This window comes from Cynocephalus volans, chromosome 4 (genome assembly GCF_027409185.1).
Source record: "Cynocephalus volans isolate mCynVol1 chromosome 4, mCynVol1.pri, whole genome shotgun sequence".
In the NCBI taxonomy this organism is placed as follows: Eukaryota; Metazoa; Chordata; class Mammalia; order Dermoptera; family Cynocephalidae; genus Cynocephalus; species Cynocephalus volans.
This window is the reverse complement of record NC_084463.1, coordinates 110,381,942-110,407,150: the sequence shown is the minus strand read 5'-3', so window position 1 is coordinate 110,407,150 and position 25,209 is coordinate 110,381,942. Positions and strand designations below refer to the sequence as shown.

The 25,209-nt window shown below is 34.3% G+C and overlaps 1 protein-coding gene across 4 annotated transcripts in view; it reads left to right on the top strand.

Annotated features, from left to right (window-relative positions):
- SBF2 (SET binding factor 2) overlaps window positions 1-25,209 on the top strand; it is a 465,129-nt gene that overhangs the window by 248,835 nt on the left and 191,085 nt on the right. For all 4 annotated transcript variants that reach the window (XM_063093054.1, XM_063093057.1, XM_063093056.1 and 1 more), the window contains exons 7-13: window positions 11,084-11,216; window positions 12,362-12,470; window positions 14,892-15,005; window positions 18,151-18,228; window positions 19,349-19,462; window positions 19,876-20,004; window positions 22,726-22,824. In XM_063093054.1, the coding sequence (XP_062949124.1) occupies window positions 11,084-11,216; window positions 12,362-12,470; window positions 14,892-15,005; window positions 18,151-18,228; window positions 19,349-19,462; window positions 19,876-20,004; window positions 22,726-22,824 (776 nt within the window). The remainder of the gene's footprint in view (window positions 1-11,083; window positions 11,217-12,361; window positions 12,471-14,891; window positions 15,006-18,150; window positions 18,229-19,348; window positions 19,463-19,875; window positions 20,005-22,725; window positions 22,825-25,209) is intronic.

The following is a 25,209-nucleotide window of genomic DNA, read 5'->3' as shown; positions in this document are numbered from 1 at the left end:
AGCCAGGGCTTGAACGGTTTCCCAGGTCTTGGCAGCCATACTGTCAGAAATCTCAAGTCCTCTACTTTTTAACAAATACTGCAGCGCCGTAAGGGCCGGTTCATCCATTTTGCTTGTGGTATTTCCCAGTTTGGGGGCAGCTTCTACGGGGGCATGCCGGAATTCCTCCCGCAGACCCAGAAGGAGAAGGAGCCAACAGGATTACCCCCGGTGCTGGGACCGAGGGATCTCGGGGAAAAGTGAGCCTGCTGCCCGCCAACCCAGGCCCGTGAAAGAGACACTCACATGCGGCAGGGATTCTGTCAGGGCAGTTCCACTTTATTGCCGTTACACTGCAATTTATATAAGCAAGCAAGTAGGGGCTTTCCATGAACTAACCAATCAATTAAAGGATCATGTGGCCATGCATTTTGTACTAACATGTTGAGCATAGTGATCATGCAGGGTTCACAAGTGCGGAAATACTGGAGGACCAATAAAAACCTTTTGGAGCTATCTTGGGTTACACCTCCCCTACTTCCCGTGGGTGCCATCTTCATCCTCCACCCATAGGCACCATTGTGGCTCACAGATAATATTTGCTCCTAAAAATGGGCCCAACACTGGATGATTTATAAAGAAATAATTTATTCCTTAACGTTTCGGAGGCTGGGAAGTCCAGGGAACACATCTGGTAAGGGCCTTATTGGTAGGTGGTGACTCTTCACAGCAATGCAGGTTGTCACATGGTGAATGGCTGGAGCAGGAGAGAGCTAACCTGCTCACTTGCTCTCCATATAAAGCCACCAGAACCACGCCCATTACCACCCATTAAACCATCAACTAATTACTCCAGGAATGCATCAGTTCATTCTCTAGGGCTTGGTCCTCACAATCTGATCACCTCTTAAATTCCCCATCATTCAATTACCATAAAGGATTTCCACCCTCAGCACTGTTACAGCAGGGAATAATACATGAACCTTTGGGGGACACAGTTCAACCCACAGCAGGGTAGTAATGACTTCAGACTATTGGAAAAAAATAAAGGAACCCATGAGTCCATAATGATAATGAATAAATAAATAAGGAAGAAAGTGGTGAAGACAGGAGGTCTCTGCTTACTGCAGAATGCGAGGTGCTGACTGGTGAATCTGGAGGGAGTGCTGCATTTGGAAAATCATTCTATAATCATCATAGTAAAGACTTGTTCAGACAGGAATCATCAACAGACGCTAAATCTAGGCAGACATTTTGGTGAAGAACAAGATAATTACATGGTCTTAAAGTGTCTCACTATAGATTACTTATTACTTGCAAGGAAAAATATTAAGTATACATTGGAGGAATTGGACAGCATTGGACAAAATTTGAGAGGACAAAATTAACATCACTAAAGACAGTGTTTCTGGTTATGGCAGTATGAAGAGTTGAGCAAATTCTTTCCCCAAAGAACTGGTATAAAATTAGACAAAATTGTTGCGTACAACTATTTCAGGCCTCTGGAAATTGACCAAAAGCAAACAACAAACTCAGAAACATTTATTCATGCTAGAATTTTGGGTAAGAAGAGCAGGAGTCTGCAGTTCAATTCTTACCTGGTAATTGCTCCCATCTCCCCTACACCTCAGCTCTATTAGTGAGAATGGTAGTTTTACCAGGGCAAGGCCGACTAGAAAACCTGCAGCTTTGCTGCCAGATGGGGTGGAATTTACTTGGGGTGAAAGGGGCTAAAATACATGACACCATTGTCAGCAAAAGTATTGATCCCATTAGGAGATAAAAGGAGAGAAACTCCAACTCAATTTGTCTAAATTACAATCTTTGTTGGGGTTAGTGGCAAACCAACCATAAAAGGGCTAAGCAAAGTCTCTGTATATCCCTGGCTGTCAAGGAACTACATGTGTGCAGGAAGACCCAAGAGAACTCACCTGAAAGTGAAAGTGAAAGCAGACTTGAAAACTGGCTCAATAATGAACATACTTTAACTCATGCAAAGATTGACCATCAGAGCATGGAAGCTTATTAGCTCAAATTATTTTGGCAGAGGTTGTGCCCAAATTATGGGTTGACCACTGAGCCATGCAAACACAGGGGGTAACCCTTAGGAAACCATACTAAACAATAAAAAAACTTTAAAACTGAGAGATGTCAGCAGCCTAATATCACAAGGAGAGCAGATTCTACAGCTTAAATTAAGGCAGTGACTCCCTCTCACCCTTACACCCCCACCCCCGCCAAAAAAAAAAAAAAAAAAACCTCTCAGGAAAAAAAGAATAGAATTCAGATTTGCTACAATATGTTATCTAAAATATGCAATTTTTAACAAAAATTGAGGGACATTCAATGAAACAGTAAAGTGTACCCCATGTTCAGGAAAGTAAATGTTCAGTAATAACTGACCGAATGGGTCCAGATGTTAGATTTAGCAGAGGACTTCAGATCAGCTAATATAAATATACTGAAAGAATTAATGGAAACCATATTGAAAGAATTAAAAAACAAAATATAATGACAGTGACTCAATAGCTAGGCTATCTCCATAGTGAAATAAAAACTATGGGGAAAATGTGGAATAAAAATTATAGAATTGAAAAGTACTGTAACTGAAGCAAATTCACTAGGTGGGTAATGGAATTTGGATGTGCTGTCCTCTCCAAAACTCATGTGGAAATTTGATCTCCAATGTGGCAGTGTTGGAAACTGATTGAGTCATGGGGGCGGATCCCTCATGAATGGATTAATGCTCTCCCTGGGGGAGGGGGATTAATGAGTGAGTTCTCGCTCTATTAGTTCCCAGGAGAGCTCGTTGCTTAAAAAGACCCTGGCACCTGCTCTTTTTCTTGCTTCCTCTCTCTTGCTTCCTCTCGCGGTGTGATCTGCTTGTACCTGCCAGCTGCTGCCACTTTCTGCCATGAGTAGAAGCAGTCTGAAGCCCGTGTCAGATGCAGCTGTCCCAGAATTGTAAATTACCCAGTCTCAGGTATTTCTGTTATAGCAACACAAAACGGACTAAAACAGTGGACTTAACAGCATATTTGAGATGACAGAAATAAGATCCAGTAAAATTTGGTGAAAGATGAATAGAAATGATCCAGTATGAAGAACAGAGATCTTTGAAACAATAATAGCATATGTATAGTGGGCATTTCCAATGGATGCAGGTGGGGGGTGGTTAGAAAAAAAATATTTGAAAAAATCATGCTCAAAAACTTTACAAAATTGATGAAAATCATTATCTAGATCCAAGAAGCTCAATGAAGCCCAAGTAGAGTTAACAGTAAACAGTCCCCACATAGACACAATATGATTGTAAAACTGTTGACAGTCTTGAGACGAGAAAGAGAAAATGATTCATCAACATAAATCAATAGAACAATAATATGACTACAGCTGATTTCTCATCAGAAACCATGGAGGCCAGAAAGCATTGATGTGACACAGCCAGTGCTAAAAGAAACAAACAAACTATCAAACAAGAATTCTGTCTCTGGCAAAACTATCTTTCAAAACCAAAGATAAAATAAAGACATTTCCAAGTAAACAAATATTTAATGCTACCAGACCTGTCCTATAAGAAATATAAAAAGAAGTCCTTTAGGCTGAAAGAAAAAGATACCAGTTAGTAACTCTATTTCACACAAAGAAATGAAAATCACTGGAAATGGTAAGTCTATGGATAAATATAAAAGACTGTATATTTTTCTCTTTTCTTATCTCTTTTAAAATCATAAAAATGTGTAAGCAATACTCATAACACTGTATTATTGTATTTGTAACATATATAGATATTATATGTGACAATAGGAACACAGGTGAGGGGGAAGAAAATGGAACTATAGTGGAGCAACTCTGGTATATTTCTTTAGAATTGTCAGGATTAACCTAAAGTAGATTGTGTATAACTTGAGATGTGTAATGTAATCCCCTGAGCAACCATTAAGAAAGTAACTAAAAAATCAACAGAATTAATATGATAAACTAAAAAAAAAAATCTTTAATAGAAAAGAGGGCAGTAAAGGAAGAACAAAGGAACAAAAAGAAAACATTTAAGACATAGTAAATAAGTAGCAAAATGGTTGACATAAATCTTCTATATCAATAGTTATGTTAAAAGTGAATGTACCAAACACTCCAATCCAAAAGCAGAGATTGTCAGACTGGATTTTTTAAAAAAGGAAGATCCAACTATATGCTGTTTTCCAAGAGAAACATTTTGAGCAGTGATCAGCAAATTATGGTTCTACTGGCCAAAGCAGGCCCGTGACCCATTTTTGCACACCCATGAGCTAAGAGTTTTTTTACAAAAAGATACACAAGCAGTGAGCAATCTTAAAAGGAGATATTCTATTTACAATCTATCTAAAAGAGTAAAATATTTAGGAATAAATTTAACCAAGGTTGTGAAAGACTTGTACATCGGAAACTACAAAGCATTACTTAAAGAAATTAAACAAGACCCATGTTCATGGATTGGAAGACTTAACATTGTTAAGATGTGAATACTACACAAAGCAATCTACAGATTTAATGCACACCCTATCAAAATTCCAATGGCCTTTTTTTGTAGAAATAGGAAAAGCTGATCCTCAAATTAATATGGAACTTCAAGAGCTCCTGAAGACTTTTGAAAAGGAATAGAGTGTGAGTACTTGTTCTTCCCCATTTCAAAACTTAACTGTAAAGCTTCAGTTAGCAAACAGTGTGGAGCTGGCACAGGATAGACATATAGACCAATGGAGTAGAGTTTACAGTCCAGAAAGAAACTTGTGCATCTATGGCCGATTGATTTTTTTTACAAGAGTGCCAGCACCATTCAGTGGGGAAAGAATAGTCTCTTCAATAAGTGGTGCTGGAAAAACTGGTTATCCACATGCAGGAGAGTGAAGTTGGACCCTTACCTTGCATCATATACCAAAAATAATGCGAATTAATAACCTAAATATAAGTCTTAAAACCATAAATCTCTTAGAAGAAAACAGGGGTAAATCTTCATGATGTTGGATACAATACCGAAAGCATGAGCAACAAAAGGGAAAGTATAATTTATCTATGATTTATCTCATCAAAACTGAAAATGTTTGTGTATCAAAGAATATTATCAAGAAAATGAAAAGACAACCTGCAGAATGGGAGAAAATATTTGTACATCATATCTGATAAGGACCTAGTATGCATAATATATAAAGAATTCTTACATCTCACCAACAGAAATACAAACAGTCCAATTCAAAATTTGACAAAGGACTTGAATAGACATTTATCCAAAGAAAATATAGATGGCCAACAATCACATGAAAAGATGTTCAACATCATTAGTATTAAGGAAATACAAGTCAAAACCACATGAAATACCACTTTATACCCACTAGGATGGGTATAATTTTTTGTTTATACCGAAGGAAAACAAATGTGTGTGAGTTAGGGTTCTCCAGAGACAGAACCAATAGGATATGTACATAGATATGACAGGGCATTTATTAGGGGAATTGACGTATGTGATTAGGGAGGCTGAGAAGTCCCACAATCAGCATCTGGTAACTGGAGATCCTGGGATGCTGGTAGTGTGGCTCATTCCAAGTCCAGAGCCTCAGAACCAGGGAAGCCAATGGTGTAATTCTTAGTCCGTGGCCAAAGGCCTGAGAGCTGAGGGGTGCTGCTGTTATAAGTTCTGGAAACCAAAGGCTGGAAATCTTGGAGTTCTGTTGTCCAAAGATAGGACATGAGTGTATCCTAGCTACAGTGGATAAAGAGATACATTCATCTTTTTTCTGTTTTTGTTCTGTCCAGGCCCCAACTAGATTGGATGGTGCCCACCCACAGAGACGGTGAATATTCACCTAGTTCACTCAGTGTCACATGCTAATCTTCTCTGGAACATTCTCACAGACCTACTTAAAAATAACGCTTTACCAGGTTTCTAGGCATTCCTTAATTTAGTCAAGTTGACACGTAAAATTAACCATCACAAAGGGTTATCAAGGATATGGAGAGGGCCAGCCCTGTGGCTCATTCGGGAGAGTGCGGCGCTGGCAGTGCCGAGGCTGCGGGTTCGGATCCTATATAGGGATGGCCGGTGCGCTCACTGGCTGAGCATGGTGCAGACCACAGCGTGCTAAGGGTTGCAATCCCCTTACTGGTCAAAAAACAAACAAACAAAAAACAAACCAAAAAAAGGATATGGAGAAATTGGAACCCTCACACATTGCTTGTGGGTATGTAAAGTGGTTCCGCTGCTGTGTAAAACAGTTCCTCAAAAGGTTAAACATAGAATTACCATATAACCTAGCAATTCCATTCCTAGATATGTACCCAGAAGAATAGAAAACAGGTACTCAAATAAGTACATGAATGTACTTGGCTATTCACAATAGCCAAGAGGTGGAAACAGCCCAAATGTCCATCAAGGGATGAATGGATAAACAAAATGTGGTAAATACATACAATGGAATACTGTTCAACCATAAAAAGGAATGAAGTACTGATACATGTTACAGCAAGGGTGAACTTTGAAAACATTATGCTAAGTGAAGGAAGCCAGACACAAAAGGTCACATATTGTATGGTTTCACTTATATGAAATTTTCAGAACAGGTAAAACTATATAGGGAGGGTGCAGATTGGTGGTTACTAGAGGCAGTGTGTACGGAGAATGAAGAACAACTGCTTTAATGGATATGAGGTTTCTTTGGAGAGTGATAAAAATGTTTTGAAACTAGACAGGTGATTGTACAGTATTGTGAATATACTAAATGAATTGTTCACCTTAAAATAGTTAATTTTGTATTATGTGAATTTTACTTCAGTAAAAAAATAAATAAATAAAAAGTTGTGGAAATGCTCAATATTGAATGAGAGCAAAGAAATATGACAACTAAATGGAATATCTGATCCTGGAATGAATCCTGACTGGAGGAAAAGAGCTCTTAAAGAATATTATTGGGTCAACTGACAATTTTGTCAGAAAACAGATGGGAGATTAGGTTTAAAATACTGTATCAATGTTAGATTTGCTGAAGGTGATAACTCTACTGTGGCTATTTAAGAGAATTATCTTTATTCTTAGGTAAGCATACACATACTGAGGAACAAATGTCATGATGTATGCAACCTTCACTCAAATGGCTCAAAAAAATTGTCTGTGTGTGTGTGTGTGTGTGTGTGGAGATGCTTGTATGAGTGCTCTAGCACATGAATAAAATAAAGCAAATGGAACAAAATGTTAACAATGGGTAAAATCATGGTAAAGGCGGTGTGGGTGCTCTGTGTATTATTCTTACTCTTGTTACTTTTCTGTATGTTTTAAGTTATTTCCAAACGAATGTTTTAAAAAATCCATGTATTCATAATCTGGCTTAATAAATATAGTGTCATAAATATGAAACAACCTGCATATGCCTACTCTTCCCAGAGATAAGTACTATCCGAATTTAGTGTTTATTAGTTCCAGATGTATCTTTATACTTTGCATATTTGTATATACCTAAGCAATATATAGTATAGTGTTTTGAATGGTTTTAAACACTACACAATGCTATCATACTATATAATCATTATGCACTTTACTTTCCTCACTCAGGATTATGTTTATTCATGGTGATATATGTAGTGCTAGAGCAGTCATTTTCACTGCTATCCAGGTGTACCAGACATCTTAGTGGGGTTTTTAAATGTAAATTAAATCCACAAATATTAATGCTACAAATTTATTTTTAAAAATTCATACTACTTGAAAATTATATTTAAATTTATTTAATAATTATTTAGTTTTGTGGATTTTGAATAATAAATTTTTAGTTTTAATTTTTTGTTTCAGACATTTGCCACCTTCAACTAGAGTAAGTATAGTGATTTCATAGTATGATTTTACCACAATTTATTCACTCATTCTCACATTTAGGATGTGTCCACTTTTTTCATTATTTCAGATACTGCTTTAGTGTACTACCTCACACTTGTCTTTTTGGGTACATGTGAGGGAGTTTCTGTGATAAATAACAAAGAATGAAATTACTAGAAATGATGTAATAACTAGGTTATAAGGTATGTGCATCTTTATTTATACTCCTGACAACAATATGCATAGATAGTTCCTTTTCCTCCCCATCCTCATAAAAACTTAGAATTGTCAGGCTTAAATTTTGGCTATCTTGATAGGTGTGAAATCATGTCATTGATTTATTAGGCTGAATTTTTTTGATTACTAGAGATATTGGAGCATTTTTGTGTGTGCTTATCAGTATTTGTTTTGTCTTCTGTAAAATGTGAGTTCATATTATTCTCTTATCCTGCTTGCTTACTTTTAAAAAAAACCATATTTTGGACACTTATCTTTTCCATTTATATACTTTCTAGGTAATTTCTCAGTCTGAGAATTGTATTCACTTTTTTTATGTTATCTTTTGACACAGAAATTTTTAATTTAAAAATCTTTTTGTTTATGATTTGTACATTTTTCACTTTCCTTACTGAATTTATAAAGATATCTCTAGACATCTTTTTTATTAATATTGGTTTTTGGATTTTTTGTTTTTGTGTGTGTGTGTGTGTGACCGGTTAGGGGATCGCAACCCTCGGCTTGGTGTCAGCTGCACTGCGCTCAGCCAGTGAGCGTACTGGCCAGCCCTATATAGGATCCGAACCCGCGGCAGGAGCACTGCAGCGCTCCCAGCGCCGCATTCTCCCGAGTGAGCCACGGGGTCGGCCCTTAATATTGTTTTTAATTGACAAATCATAATTGTATACATTTATGGGGCACAGTGTAGTGCTTTGATGTATGTGTACAATGTGGAATGGTTAAATAAAGCTTACTTTTCCATCACTTCACTTTACTTACCATTTTTTTGTGGTGAGGTCTTTGAAATTTGCTCTCTCAGCTATTTTGAAATATACAATACATTATTGTTTACTGTAGTCACCCTGCAGTGCAATAGGTCTCAAAAACTTATTCCTTCTTTCTAAATGAGACCTTGCACTCTTTGATCAACAACTCCCCATTCCCTTTCCCCCACCCCAGCCATAAAAAAGAAGGAAATTGTGTCATTTGCCATGACATGGATGAAGCTATAGGACATTTTGCTAAGTGAAACAAGCCAGGCACAGAAAGAGAAATGATCTCACTTACGTGTGGAATCTGACACCTTTTAATGAAAATCTTTTTTTATTAGTGGTTATGAATATTCATGAGATACAAAGCTGATTATCACCCCTCGTGCCCAAAATGTGAAAGCCAGATTCATACTGGCAGCGTACCCATTATCACAAATTGCATTTGTACCCGGTGTGCATTCTCTCTCCACTCCACTTTGTATCCCAAGGAAAGTTCTCTCCCTCTGCAAGTCCAGCTCCCTACTGTGGTCTTTCTTTCCTTCCTTCTTTCTTCCCACATAGTGATTCACATTACCATTTAGAGAGCTTGTCAGTTCAGTGAAACATTCTTGTGTGCTGACTGTATACTAATCAGGAGGGATACAGCAGTGTATAAGACCTCATGTAATCTTTGAGGAACTCACGTTTTAGTAAAGAGACGTCAGGCAGCTAGAACATGAGCAAAGAAGCAGAGATATCAAAGTGAAAGAAGTATCTCACAGAGTGGTAGAAAGTGGCAACGGGATTGGTAAGACTATTTTGGTATGGAGCACAGACTTAATTTTGTAGATTACATGTTTTCAAACATTTTTAGCATCAGAAGCCTAACTTCAAAGGAAATAACCACAACAATTACAATATTAATCACTGAATCAGCTAGCATATGTTGATTATTTATCATGATACTATGCTGAGAACTCCATGCATTATCTTTCTTCTTCATAGCAACCCTAAAAGATAGGCTTTGGTTTTGTTTTGTTTTGTTTTTCATTTTGCTAACTGAGGTTCAGGGGCAAAGCTTCTCTTCCTAAATTGCTGTTGTGGAACAGAATTTCAACTTGAAATTCCATTTGAAAATCATTGCCCAAAAGGATGGGAAGATATCGAAGGGTTTGAGGAATAAAAGTGACATAAACAGATTTGTATTTTATGTCCATCATTCTGGAAACTGTCTGGATGATAGATTTGAAGGGAATATATGAACTGGATTAGAAAACCAGTTATGAAACTATTAAGTTAGTCCAAGTGAGAAAAGATTAGAAATCTAAACTATAGGTTCTGATGTATCACCTGCGATGAATTGGAAATGATAAAAGAGAATAGCAGTTAATAATGGACCAAGAAGAAATTTGCACATGTCACGTGAAGGGGTAAGCTATGGTAAAGAAAAGAATAGGAAGTATTTTACTTTGAGAAAACAGATGAGGACTCTTGATTTAGTGAGTTCATGTGATTAAGGTTGAAGTGATATAATGAAAAGGATTTGGGTCAGTAATAAAAAGGAGAAAATAAATGATGTACTTATTTAACTTCAATTTGAGAAGCATGCATGTTGTGTTTTCTAAAGTTACACTAAAAAAAAACCAGAGCTTATAAATTCCATACTAGCAGAGGAGATAAGAGGCAGGAGAAATCAAAAAGAAATTAAAAGAAGAGGTAGAACAAATAAAAAGAATATAATAAGATACTATATATCTATGTGTATTGTGTATGTGTCAATAATTACAGTAAATATACATTGATTACATGATTAAAAGACAAATGTCAGACTGAATTTAATTATATCAACTGTAAACCATTCACAAAAAGTAGAGAAAGGTTAAAGTAAAAAGATGAAAAAAGACTAGGCAAATTTCAACAACAAAGCTGGTATGGTTATATTAACATCAAACAAATAGACTTTAATAGGAGGAGAAAGTTAGTAGAAAAGTGCCAGTGTGTAAAACAAGAACTTAAGTTCAGACCTTAGAAATGAAGTTGAAAAGAAGGTAATGTATATTTCTAAATAAGTAATATGTTCAATGAACTTTGCACAGCCTTGGAGAATAAAGACAAAACTGAAAGTGTGGGATAACAAATACCCGTAGGTTATATGAAATGTATAGTTTAAATAAAATTTTCCTTCAGAGATTACAAAATATTGGCTTTTCCTTTCCATGTCATTCTAAGTCTATGATTATTGGCAACACATATAAATTTAAATGTATGTGGTAAGCCTTTGCTCTTGTGTTTTCAGGAATTCAAAATGTCCTCAGCCTCTTTTGTGCAGTCCTCACAGAAAATAAGGTTCTCTTCCATTCTGCAAGTTTCCAGAGACTTAGCGATGCTTGTAGAGCCCTGGAATCTTTAATGTTTCCTCTTAAATATAGGTGAGGTTTTTTTTACTCGGTAATTGTGTTTATTCCCAAATTATGCATTACTTATTAATAATAAGTCAAAATGTCATGGCACGATGATTTTTGAGCCACACAGGCATAAATATTTTCCAGTTACACCCTTCTGAGAGTCATGATTCCAGTAAAATCTAGCCTAGAATTTGGGATTTTTCCAAGTTGTCCGTTACTGAGTGTTGATTAGTTTAGTGAAAAAAATATTTAATTTGAATAGTATTGTCACCAACATTTAATTCTTTTTGAATATAGTTGGTGATAAAAGTCTTTAGTTAGGTCTGAGTATTTGATATTAAAGGATCATTATTAATTTTTAGGGGTTATAATTATATTATGGTTCTATTAATTAAAAGAGCCCCTATCTTTTTTTAGATATTACTAAAGTATTTATGTATAAAATGATGTTTGGGCGTTGCTCCAAAATAATACAGTAGAGAAGAAAACAATAGTGCTATAAATAGTATATTTTACTCTAATATACTGTTTAATCAATTTGATAATCATAACATCGACGAAACTTAAGTTTATAGAAAATAGACAAAATTTTAGACTGTCTCCAAAATTTCTCTAAAATTTTTTTCTTATCTGTGTGCTTTTCTTAACCTTTTAGATAAGATAGAGTGTTCTTGGCCTGATTTTTAAATTTTTTTTTTAATTTTTAATTTTATGTTTTACCATTCTAATTGAATGCAAACATCAAGTATAGAAAATGGAATTTGAATGATTGTTTTATATGGACAAGTCCTGATCTAGTATTGACAGGGGAGACCCTATCAGAGAGTCAGTGTTAGTGTCTAATTGTCTAATGTCAGGTTTCTATTTAAGGAAAAACGTTTTCAAACAATGTTTAAAGACCTGAAGAGATTGCTTGCCTGGGAGGAATAAGAGATAAGAAAGCTGGCCTGGGTTTTATTTACTTTATATCTTGTTATACTTGGTCATATCCTTCACATGATGATTTTTTTTTAAATCAGTCCTTTCAAAATTTTAGTATTAACAAGCATGATATTATTGATAATTTGTATACATAGGTAATCTAAATTTCATACAGCATAAAACATGAAACAAAGTGTTTATATTGTGGAAAAACAAATATATCTGACACATGTTTTTATTATTTCCAGTTATCCTTATATTCCCATTCTCCCAGCTCAGCTACTGGAAGTTCTAAGTTCCCCAACACCTTTCATTATTGGAGTACATTCTGTCTTTAAAACTGATATCCATGAGCTTGTAAGTATTCATCTTTAATATTTCCACTTTCTGAGTCCAGAAATCTATTATACTTATTTGAGTCCTATAACATTTCAACTGATTACTGTTTTCAGTTCGGTTGCATTTTCAGTAGAAAAGATTGGCTGGAAGATAAACATCATTGAAGAGAAGTCTAAATATATTAATTTTGCTGTATAGCAAGTATCGGCAATTTTAAAAAGAAATTTATTAATATTTTTAAATACTCTTCTTTCAGCATAAGTTTACTTTCTGTATTTCTCATCCTATATACGTAAAAGGAAGATAAAATAACCTATTAGTTAATATTCTATTTATACTTTTATTATTAGTTCATAATTTATTCATATTTTGAAGTGAGGTCTCTCTTACTACTGAATGGCTGATAACTAACAAAACAAAAAAACCTTTTTTTATGGGGAAAAAAAAAGAGTGAAGGGTTTTAGTGGAACACAAGTTCAATATAAGCCCCCCCACCAAATTTTTGTATTTTTAATGCCATATGAATAGAAATGCCAAACTCTACATTCAAGCCAGTTCTGGAATAATCCTTTTAGTTTTGTATATCACACTTTAAGAGGGACAGAGAAGGAAATCCAGGATTGCCAACAGTTTAGAAACTGTAAGGACCTAGGGAAATTCTCTCAAGTAATTATCCAATACTATTTGATAGCTAAAGATAAATATTTATGTGGCTGTCATACAAAGGAAAGGTAAGATTCATTTTTTGTAATTCCAAAAGGCTGAAATAAAATCAGTGGGTATTGTGGATATAGAAACAGATTTCTTCTCAATACAAATGTTTCCAGCTATTAGAGCTGCCCAGTGATAGAATGGGTTTCTGTACGTGAGTTGAGGAGTGTACTCTTAAGCACTCTAAGTAGAATGTAAGGAACAGATCACATGATACTTTTCAGGGAGTATAAGAAAAATTCTTCACTGGGAGGTTAGGCTACATGACATCTATGATCCACAGATCCTTAAGACTTTGTACTTCTACCTCTGTTTTCAGTGCCAGCAAAGAAGTAAGCTCTTTTGGTACTTAGATGGTAGTTACAGTTGCAATCAAATCAGAGATGTCACTTAAACTAACAAAAGATTATTCAACATTATAAACAGGACCGTCATTCATATTTTAGTCACTCTTTCTAACCTTATATGTTGATACCTAGTTCTATTTAACTTTGGTATCACCATATAAAAATGTGTGTCAATCAGTAGACATATAAGGTAAAACCCAATTAGTATTAATTAGAAGCATATTCATCTGGTTTGGAAATAATTTTCTTACCACTAAATATAAACAATCACTGGAGATGATAAACCAAATGCTGTCACCAAATGTGAGTTTCATAAATTAGAATGAATTATAATCATATTACCAACATAACAATTTCATTAATCTTGGCTAGTTTCTCTTACATTTCTGTGTAACTTATTTTTTAAATTTAATTTTGTTTTTTAAATTTTATTTTATTGACTCATAATAATTGTACATATGAGTATTTATGGCATACATAAACTGTGATATTTCAATACATGTAATTGGCAACACTTTCAAAATCCTCTCTTGCTAGTTTGAAATATACAATATATTACTGTTAATCATAGTCACCCTCACAGTATATTGGAATGCTATTGCTAATTCCTCATACCTGCCTGTTAAGTTTATACCCATTGACCAGCCTCTTCCCATCCTCCCATAACTGGTACCCCTCCCAGCCTCTGGCAATCACAAGTCTACTCTTTTACATAAGTTATTTTTAAGTAGACTCTTGTAAAATGTTACAAGTCAGTTTTTTTCTTAAGTACCTAAACAGTACCCTTTTGATTTATACTAATTTCTTTGTTCATTAACTCTAAGTAAATACTAATTTATTTGGCTAAACTACTGTAATAAAGAATCCAGAATGCAATGGCTCAAACAAAGTGGAATTTTATTTAATACTCATGCAGCAGTCCATAGAGATGTTCCATTATGTTAGACCAGTTTGCTGCATGTTTTCATTCAAGGTCTTAACTGCCTTCAGTCTTGTTTTTCCACCAGAATCCCCTCAGGCATTGTCATTAACTGAATGCTCAAGGCTGGGTTGTTGCCAGTTCATAGTTTCAGCTTATGGGAAGAAAGAGAGCATAGGAGAGCCTTACATACCCCCTTGTTGAAGGGCTGGAAGGCACGTATCACTTCTCATGTTCCATTGACAGAAATTTAGTTAGATGCCATACCTAATTTCATAGCAAGCTGCGAAATAGAGGGTAGCTGAGAAGCCATGAATCCAGAATTCTCTTACTATGTGCAGCCAAGAGTCAATTCCAAACCTGGTCTTTCTCGAATTAGTCAAGGCCAAATTAATTTGCTTAAGAACAAATACACTTTATACACTATTAATTATAGGTTTGTTTTTTTGTTTTTTGTCTCAGTTGGATGTAATCATAGCAGATTTGGATGGAGGCACTATTAAAATTCCTGAATGTATTCACCTCTCTTCCCTCCCGGAACCACTTCTACATCAGACTCAAGTAGCTCTTTCTTTGGTATGACATGTTTTTTTAATAGTAATCTTCTCTTGATTTAAGTCTGAAACTACAATAGTTGGAATTAAAAATTACTCTCTGTATAATTACTTGAAAAAGTTGTATGTTTGAAATATGAGTATATTCTCATTTAGTGTTTAGAATTCTTCATTTACTAGGTAATTTTCTAAAGAATATACTTTGAATCCTAACTGAATATCTGTTTCTACATTCATTCCTTCATTCGGTATATTTATTTAGTAGCTACTCTATACGATATACTGTGCAAGGTATTATAAATACACCTGTGAAAACGCGACAAGATTCTGCCTCAAAATCCCTGATGCCCCTAACATCCCTCATAAGAAGTTAGCTTCTGTTTCCTAACCTCATTATTGACATCTCATTCCTCCTTGGTAGAGTGCTACCTACAAAAGTGTGTGATATTGTCTTGCCGATGTTTTCAAGTTACTACAGAAAGATGTGACTTATTGATACATTAAATTTCCAGCATTCCATGCAGTATTATTTTAAAAAATCATGTAGCCTGGGTTTTTCTCATTGAGACAGAGTTAATTTTTTGTAGTTATTTTACCTTAGTTGATTTTTAAAAACACATTATGTTATTTTACTGAGAGCCTTTTAGGTGCTCATTTACACATCATCAGAAAATTGAACCATAGAAATTCTGCATTTCTTTTCAAGACATTACTAGAACCAAGTCCTTTGTATTCTTCTCTAATAATATTCCAGTCTGGGCTGTTTAAAACTGTTTGTTTTGTTTTTGTTTTTTTCCTTAAATAGAAACTTAGAAGTCTAGGATTACCAGAAGAGATTTTATCCTCAGAAAACTTCCAAATTTGTATGAGTTCTTATGTTGTTATAGTGTTATCTATCAAATGGGAACTTTTAGAGAAGACTGACTTTTTAAAATATAATTTTCTTGGGCCAAGCCCGTGGCGCACTCGGGAGAGCGCGGAGACGCTCCCGCTGCAGGTTTGGATCCTATATAGGAATGGCCGGTGCACTCACTGGCTGAGTGCCAGTCACGAAAAAGGCAAAAAAAATTAATTAATTAATTAAATGAAATATAATTTTCTTTTCTTTTCTTTTTTTTTTCCCTTGAAGTTGGTATGACAAGCAAACAGAAAGGACATTGTTGGGTGGGAGGGGGGAGAGGGAGGAGGGAGGGGGGTTTTGGTAAGGGGCAACAATAATCAACCACATTGTATATCGACAAAATAAAATTAAGGAAAAAATAAAATAAATAAATAAATAAATAAAAATAAAATAAAATGAAAAAGAAATCTTATAGTTTGCAAACATCAAAAAATAATAATAATAAAATAATAAAATAAAATATAATTTGCAATCTGGAATACAAGGTATGGTAGAATGGAAAAGACACTAGTGTAAGACAAAGGAGATCTAAATTTTAGTCAGTGTGCATTCTACCACTTGATATTATTGAGCAAATCACATCCCTTCTCCAGGCCTGTTTCCTAGTCTTTATCTATAGGATGAATGTTTAATGTAGAGGTGACTAGGTGACTGTTTCACAAAGTGAAGCTTGGATATGATCTTGGGTGGTATGTGACCAACATTTTTTATTTTTAATAATTATGTATTTATTATAATTTATATTTTAAATAGCATGTAAAACCCATGATTTCATAGATGATAAAATCTAAGAAAATACTAGATTTAAAAGGGTGAGTTGAATTAAAGACAATTTAAAGAAAAATATTAACTATATAATTGCATAGATGGTGTATGGGTATAGCAAAAGCTGAGAAAGTAGTATTTGAATGAAGAAAGTTTATAGAAATATTATAGTGAATAAATCTTATAAGTGATTACAGATAGTGATATTAATAATTATTCAGTGATTAAGTGCAAAAATTAACAAAGATTAAGACTTTAGTTCTTAAGTTGATGGTTCCTGTGGGGTTTCTGCTGCATACTGGTATACCTTAACCTGCAACACTTGTAACACCAAATTTGATCAATGTGTAAAATTCATTTCTGGTAAAACTGAGTATACCTGTTGTTACAGTTATCAAGCACAGTGGAGGATTATGTGCTACAGTGTATTACTGTGGATAAGAGATAAGAGCATAATATGTTGTCAGACTAGGACCAAAAAGAGATCAGATTTGATGGACATGTGGGAGCTTTGACACACAAGTACATGAGCTTTGTTTGGTTAGTAAATAATTGTAAATAAATAGCAACACAGTAAACTTTAATAACCATGGATGATTTTATAGACACCAAGACATTATACAGTGGTAGTGATTGGGTGATTGGATTGTAATTATTTGTTTTTAAGTATCATTTTGAGTCTTTTGGTCTATTCTAAGAATACCGTCAAAGACCTTAGTATTTGAAAATGATTTTGCACAGACAAAAATTTGCTACATGCTGATGTAATTTCATCTTTTTCACTAAGCAGGTCCTACATAGACCCCTTTTTCTACCTTCTCCCCAACCTTTTCTACCTTCTCCCCTAGGCTTTTTTCAAAGCCAAACTCAGATGTTATCTTTTGTTTTCCAGCTTTCCTTAGGTTGAATTAATTATACTTTATATTTCATATATTATGCTTTATATACTTATTACACTATCATGTCATATTATATTTTTTCTCCTCTGGACTGCAAAGTTCTAAAGCTTATCCCCTTTCTCCTCAGTATTTCAGTTAATTAATTAATTTATTTATTTTTAATTTCACTAAGAAACATAAAAACAAATGCCTGTTCAAAAAAATTCAACTATAGACAAGTAGCTTGGCCCCAGACCCTTCCCTTCCCAGAGGTGACTGCCATTTTATAGTTTAGTGTATATTCTTTCAGAGCTTTTCTCATTTATCTGTATATCAGTGTATATACATATGTAGATTGATAGTTTATTTTGTTTTGTTTTCCAGTAAATTAGACCATATTATGTGTATTTTTCTAGAACATGTTTTTTTACTAAATATTTTGTCTTGAAGATCTTTCCACAATAGTACATATAGATCTACCTCAGCTAAGTGAATTGTATTTCATGGAAGGAATATATCATAATTTATGTACTGGTACTTTTCATCTTAATGCTCCAAAGCAAATTAAAGAATAGGTTTTATTGATATTAAAATATTTTATTAACAAAATTTCTTTGCTTTAGATTTTACACCCAGATTTGGAAGTAGCAGATCATGCTTTTCCTCCTCCACGAACAGCTTTATCCCACTCAAAAATGCTGGTAAGAAGTTTAATATTTAAATTTGATGCTTTTAAAAAGAACTGTACTTTTATTTGTAGGGCTGTTAAAGAAGCTGAGTGAAGTTAGAGTTATAGGGGCAGCATAGTAAAAAGTTCCCCAAATTAGAATTTAGGAAAATTACTACAGACTGTCCTTATGTCCTGCTCAGGGAGAAACCACAAGGCAGTGCGCTGGCCAGAAGAGTGGGGCTAAGACTGTTGCCCTAAGGAGGCGTTAGTAAGTGCAGGACAGAAAATCAGAAACTAGACTATATCCTAGAAAATTGTGCCAAACATCAAATTGAAAGGGTCAGGCAAGGATTTAAATAAGGGGGTGTGGGGGAAGCTTACAAAAATGGAAACAAAGAATGTTGATAATAGGACAGAATCGAGTTTGAAGAGTATATAAATAGTACCAACTAGAAGCTATAAAAGGGTGAATGTATAACAGCCCCTTTTTTATTTTGCCCAGTGCATTGTTTAGAGGTGCCAATAAAGAGTCTCATAGAGCTGGACACATTTGACAAATAACTTAAGCATTCTTGACCTTCATTTCCTCCTCAATTAAATAAGGGGTTAAGTAAATAAATTTGTAAGTTTCTTTATAGTTCTAAAACTGTGATTCCGCTAAAACCTGGATTACCAAAACAGATTTAAAAAGGCATACCTTAATAATAAATGAATAGATCTTTATAAGTTGGATAAACTTTAGAAGAGTTTCACATGCTTTTAAAATATAATCTTTTGAGGGTTTTTCCCTTTTATATTTATAAGTGTAATTCCTTTGGTGAATATAAAAGTCAAAGGATTTGGGCCATATGCCCTTCTCTAGCACATAAAAGAGGAGACTCCATGACTTATTTTTTCCTTAGGGGAAAATTGGATGTACTAGAGGCAAGTTTTGTTTATTTCTATATAAAGAACTATTTAACAGCCTAAGGGCTGTTAACAATGGGATGGACTAGAAGCCTGCCACTCAGGTCTGCCACAAATAAGACTTATGTGAAGGAAGCACAGGCAAACTTATTCTTTCCAACTTTTTTTTCCCCACCTCTTTGATTTGATGATATTTGTTTGAAAAAAAATTAAATTACCTAACCTGTTTCTTCTTATACTTTTAGGATAAAGAAGTGCGAGCAGTTTTCCTTAGATTATTTGCACAACTTTTCCAAGGATATAGATCATGCCTACAGCTTATAAGAATTCATGCAGAGCCAGTAATACATTTTCACAAAGTAAGATACAGTACCATATTGTATCTGTCCAAAAGTAGACTCTAATTTGATAAAACTACTTGGTTGTCTTTTTCTAGCTTTATGTGGTCAGATGGCAATTCTTAATACTATGGAACTGACGTAATGTTTTCTTTTAGAATATGTTAATTTTAAATTGTTTTTTCTTTTAAAGTTAAGTGTTAATTTCTGATTTATCCCCCTGCCTTCTAGACAGATTCATTTTTATTCTTATCAATACATGTAGTATTTCAGGTATCAGGCAAAAACCCTTTTTGAAAGAAATGTATTTTATAACAGCACATATTTATACATGAAAGCATCTATATAGGCTTTGATCTTTCTATTATATATTTGTTTTTACCATTTGTCCATTACCAAGTGATAAATTATCATTTCACTTTCTTTTGTTACAGACAGCTTTCTTGGGGCAGCGTGGTTTGGTTGAGAATGATTTCCTCACTAAAGTACTCAATGGAATGGCATTTGCAGGTTTTGTTTCAGAAAGAGGTCCTCCCTATAGAACCTGTGATCTCTTTGATGAGGTATAGTTCTTATAAAATGAATACATTATTGATAGATACAATTAGACAAGTAGTTGAAAATATAGACATATTATCTTTAACATTTACTTAAAATCATTTATATATTATCCATTAAATATAAAATAATCCAAATATTGTTTATTATTTTGCTTATCAAATCTTGATAGTTATAATGTGGATTAGAAAAATTAGAAAAAATATAATTATATCTCAGAAATACATAAAGATTTTTAACTGAATTTTAAATAGTTGGTTAAAATCATTTTGAAAATTTAAGTGATTGTATAAATAGAACTTTTGTTTTTGAAGGCAATAATACTGTGATTTATTTATCAGTCTCATAGGGACAAAGGTCTAGTTTTGATCTATAGATAAGCGACCTCAAATTGCAGTTACATTTAGTCTATCAGTGTCATAGAGCCATAGTTTAACTTTTTGGCATTTCTACTAATCAATCAGCATTTGTCTTGCTCCTTTAGGAGATATTAAATATATGGAAGACTAGTTTATTCTCCATTTTCAAAGAATTGGCCATATAAAGGGAGAAATGAAGTAAATATGATTCAGAATAAGGATCCTATTTTGCATTTATTGTGCTTTCTCTCTTTTTTAAAGCATCTTTCCATTTATCGCTTAACTCTGTGTTCACAGCAGCCCTTTCTGATGGATAGAATGTGCAGTATTATTCTCATTTCAGTTTCTGAAAAAGCACTGTATTGGAACCAATACATTTAAAAGTTTCTTGAAGTCTATAAAAGAAAGTCTATCCTAGCACCCAAGATAATGGAGAATAGTAACAGTGATCATATTTTGCTGCTGGTGGTTTTATTTTATATAGAGAAGACAGGAGGAACCAAGGTCTTAAAGGTACTTGGTTCAGAGGAGGAGGATCTTTTATTCTCAATACAGATAGTTTAGTATTCATAGGTAAGAACTAAAGAAGAGGTACGTTTTAGTTCTGAGGATGAAGACCTGCACCAAATGCTTTAGTTAATAACACTAAGCATATGAAAATTTAGAAGGAATTATCCTGAGGTAGACAATTTTTTCTAATCAATTATTGCTCATACATTTTCCATTACTAGCATTTAATATGATTGACCAGTGATAATGTTAACATATATATCAGCCCTTAGATCCTGAACTAAGTTTTATGGGGTTAAATTAGATGCTCTCCAAGGTCCTTACTAGCTCCTACATTTTGTTAGTCTCTGAAGCTTCATGTATAGTAACATCGGTTTACTAAAATTTCTTTTACTCCCTCTGGTAGCTTCATCACAACTAAAATGTCAGATTGATTACTTACAGAAAACTTGCTTGCCACAGCCTTTAACTTTCTTTGTAGGTCCTTCCCCTGCCTACAGTGCCCTTTCTCTACCTTTCAGCCTAACCATGTCCCCTGTTCTTCACACTCTGTTCCTGTGTCACCACCTCCTCTAAACTTTCCCACACTAATTGACTCTGAGAGCCACTAGACAGCATTAGGCTTCATTTTATGTCTAACTTGATATGATAACTTATTTTTTATTATGTATTTTATATATGTGTATTCTCTAAGTTGGAAGCAGTAAGGCAAGGACTCTGTCCAAGATTCCTGTTGGGTCTCCCCTTAGTCTTCATTCAGTTCTGTGCCCTGTCTACAGTGATGACTTTTGGTGTCTTACTGATATTGCTTGAAAGCCAGTTGGCTGTATGTATGCATCAGTCAAGGGCCTAAGAGAAACAAGGCACCAGACCTAAATGATTTCTCATTCTCTCCTCTTTGACCATTTGCATGAGAATGTGCTTTTGTAGGAAAGTAGATTTGCTTCTGGAAAGCGATCTTTGTTTTCACTTAGCCTAGGGCAGTCTACCACATGGGGTCTTAGGGAGCTTTGAGAGGCAGTTTGCATTGTGCGTTGTCTTGTCCTCCCACTCCCATAAATAGACATCTTAGAATGAAAAAAACATTTGTCTTTGACAGTCTTTCTGAATTTTGGCCTAGGATCAGCAAAGCTTCAGTTTTTTATGTTTATCTGCTCCAGGGAGTCTATTAGTTCCTAGAAGGAAGAATCCTATATTGTACCTTTTTTATTTTCCATCTACTTACTCTCCCACAATTTTTTTCTTGTCAGCACTCTTTTCTCCACTCTAAGTATATAAACTCACACAGTTCTTCCAGTAAGTTAATTAATAGGGAGATGGACTAGAATATGCATAATTTGAGAACTAGAAGGAGCCTAAAGGCCATCTTGTTCTTCCATCTTATTTTAGGGACAAGGAAAGTAAAGCCCAGGAGTTTTAGTGACTTGTCTCAGATCACACTGTCAGCAGAGCTAGGACTAACTAGAGTCCAAGCAAACTGACTCGAACATTTGATTCATGTTTTGTGAATTAGGGAAATGTTTGGAGACATTCTGACATTCTGAATTTCCTGAGTAAGAGAATCCTCTGAGCAAGACCTATGCAATGACAGGGCCTGAGTTCCAAGAATGACTTTTTTCCTAGAAGAAATAGGGCCCAAAATCATCAGGGAGGGACCACCAGACAATCTAAGGATTCAGCTAACTCTGTAACTTCAGAATAGAAGTGATACCCAATAAAAATTTAAAATATTTTGCTTTAAAAATAGTGTATATTTTTGATGTATTTTGGCTTGTAAATTGTATGAAATTATCACAGGGTTTTTTCAATTCAGCATATTTAGGAGTTGATGTTTTGCCATTTGATTGTTTTTCCAAGTTGGTAGCCTTTGAAGTAGAGAGAATTAAAATTGAAGAAAATAACCCATTGAAGATGATAAAGCATGTCAGAGAACTTGCTGAGCAACTATTCAAAAATGTAAGTAAGAATATTTAGACAGTCATTAATTTTAAAAAGTATTAATAAAGCGTTTTGTTTATAAAACTAAAAAGCTTCATCTTTCTAGTAATCGTTTTGCTCTAGATTATGTTCAAAAATATTACAGTTGATACTGTATATCAAAATAGACTACATTTTTCAAAATTATTTTTGTCAATCACTGTATCATGAAAACATCTTAGCCACAATTTTTCAGTTTGTCATTTGCCCTCGTTGTGATTTTCATTTGGGTCTCATTTTTAAGACTAAAGATTAGACTCACTGGAGACTATACCACTTCAGACAGAATTGAGCAATGTACCCTGCTTCAGCCTGGTACAGTGTTTGTCAGCTAGATTGGGAAAATCATTTGAGTTGCACTGTTTTGAACAGAGAGTGATAAACTAAAAGAATTGGCAAGTGATCACAGCAACTGAAGGGTGAAAATATTCCCTGGGTAGAAGAAATGCAGTAAGCTAAAAGGACTGAGATGTAGTAAAGTGTGAAATAACATTTTGGACACCAGGAAAGAAAAGAGCCAAAGATGACAGGGAGATTATGTGCATGTGGAAAATTGGATTTTGGCTAACGGGTGCTGGTCATTCCTTCTGCTTGTGAAGCTTTGAGTCCTTTTACTAAGAAAAGTAAAGTAAATCGAAAGTGTGATCCTCCAGGGAATAGTTGAGGGAAGATGTATTTTTAAGAAAATAAAGTTAAGAAGGATCTGGGGGTCAGTGTAGGTATTGTTTAATTTAGTTATTTAACTAAGTGAAACTTTTTGGACAGTGGGTAATCAGTATTTTGTCACTTTCATTTGAAATCTGAGAACCAATCTGATAAAAGCAGGATATTAAAATGTGTTTCTTTGTTTTATACTATTCAGTTATTTCTGAGTTTTAAGTTTTGCATTCAGAACATGACTTTTCTTTGAGGGAAAGAATACTTTTTTGAAAGAGAACAAAGCAGAGTTCGAAGGTTCCATATTTGAACAAACAAAATCCATCTTTTTTGAAATGAGCTTATCTAATTTTGGTGAATAATTTGAAGATTAAGTTTTATTTTACAAATTGCTGGTGTTCATTATAAATTCTGGAAATATATATATGCTTTGCCTGTAATATAAATGGAACAATAATAAGACTAACACATGAAGAAATCATTAGCCATAGCATTCTTGTTCCTGCCAAAAGATGAATTTAGTCTCTCTTTTAAATCTTAACACAGTGGTACTTTAGTTGACTGTTACTTGTAGATTACTAGTTTCTCTACTAAGAAGTGATACTTTCATATCCCTAAATATATCACATTTTAAATCATCACATATTGGCTTAGCAAAGGTATAAATAAATGTTTTTCCTGGCAACTTTCATGTCAGGGTCTGTTTTTTACATTTTTTGGCTGACCAAATTTTTAGTTATTTATAACTATGCCCAATATAATAAATGTATTTCTTGATTAGCATGCTGAAACTTTAAAAAAAAAGTCTGTTAGAAGGAAAACTTGTAGTCCGTGCTGGTCTTTGTCACTTATGATGGCTGGGTAGAAATGATATATATAGCATGATCACATGAGAAATTTTTGTTAACCTATTGTAATAATAATCAACATTGAGTGTTTAGCACAACATGCCAGGCATGAAATTAAGCACTTTACATACATCATCTCTAATCCTTAAAACAGCACTGTAAGGTAGGTGTCACTATCCCTATTTTACCGGGGATAATTGGCTCAGGATCATATAGCTAGTAAGTGATGAAATCCAGATTTTATTTTATTTACTTATTTTACTTTCATTTTTATTATTTTTGGGTAGCTTATCCATAAACATGATTCGAAATTTTAAACATATAAGGAGGCATTTGATGAGAAGTAAATCCCACTCCCACCTTCCAGTCCCATCCTCTTTAAGGAGGAAACCGCTATTTTTATATATCCTCCCAGAAATATTCTATGAATATATGAGCATAAGTGTATTTATATGTTGCTATCCCCCTAAACTCAAATGACATGGTGCATGCTATTCTACATTTTACTTTTTCAATTTACTGTCAAAACTTGGGGATGATTCTGTGTCAATGCACATTTTTTAAATGGCTGCAAATGTATGAATGTACCATAATTTATTTATTTGTCCCATTGATGGACAGTGCAATTGTTTCTAGCTTTTTGCCATTATACACAATGCTGAAATAAATATTATTACTTACACCTTAACACACATGCAACTCTGTCTCTTCAAAATACATTTTTAGAAGTGAGTGGTATTTTAAATTCTGATAGATGTTGTCAAACATTTCTGCTTAGTGATAGGGCCAATTTATATTCTTACCATTAGTGTATGGAAGTGCCTGTTCTTTACTTTCTCTTGTACACAGCATTTTATTA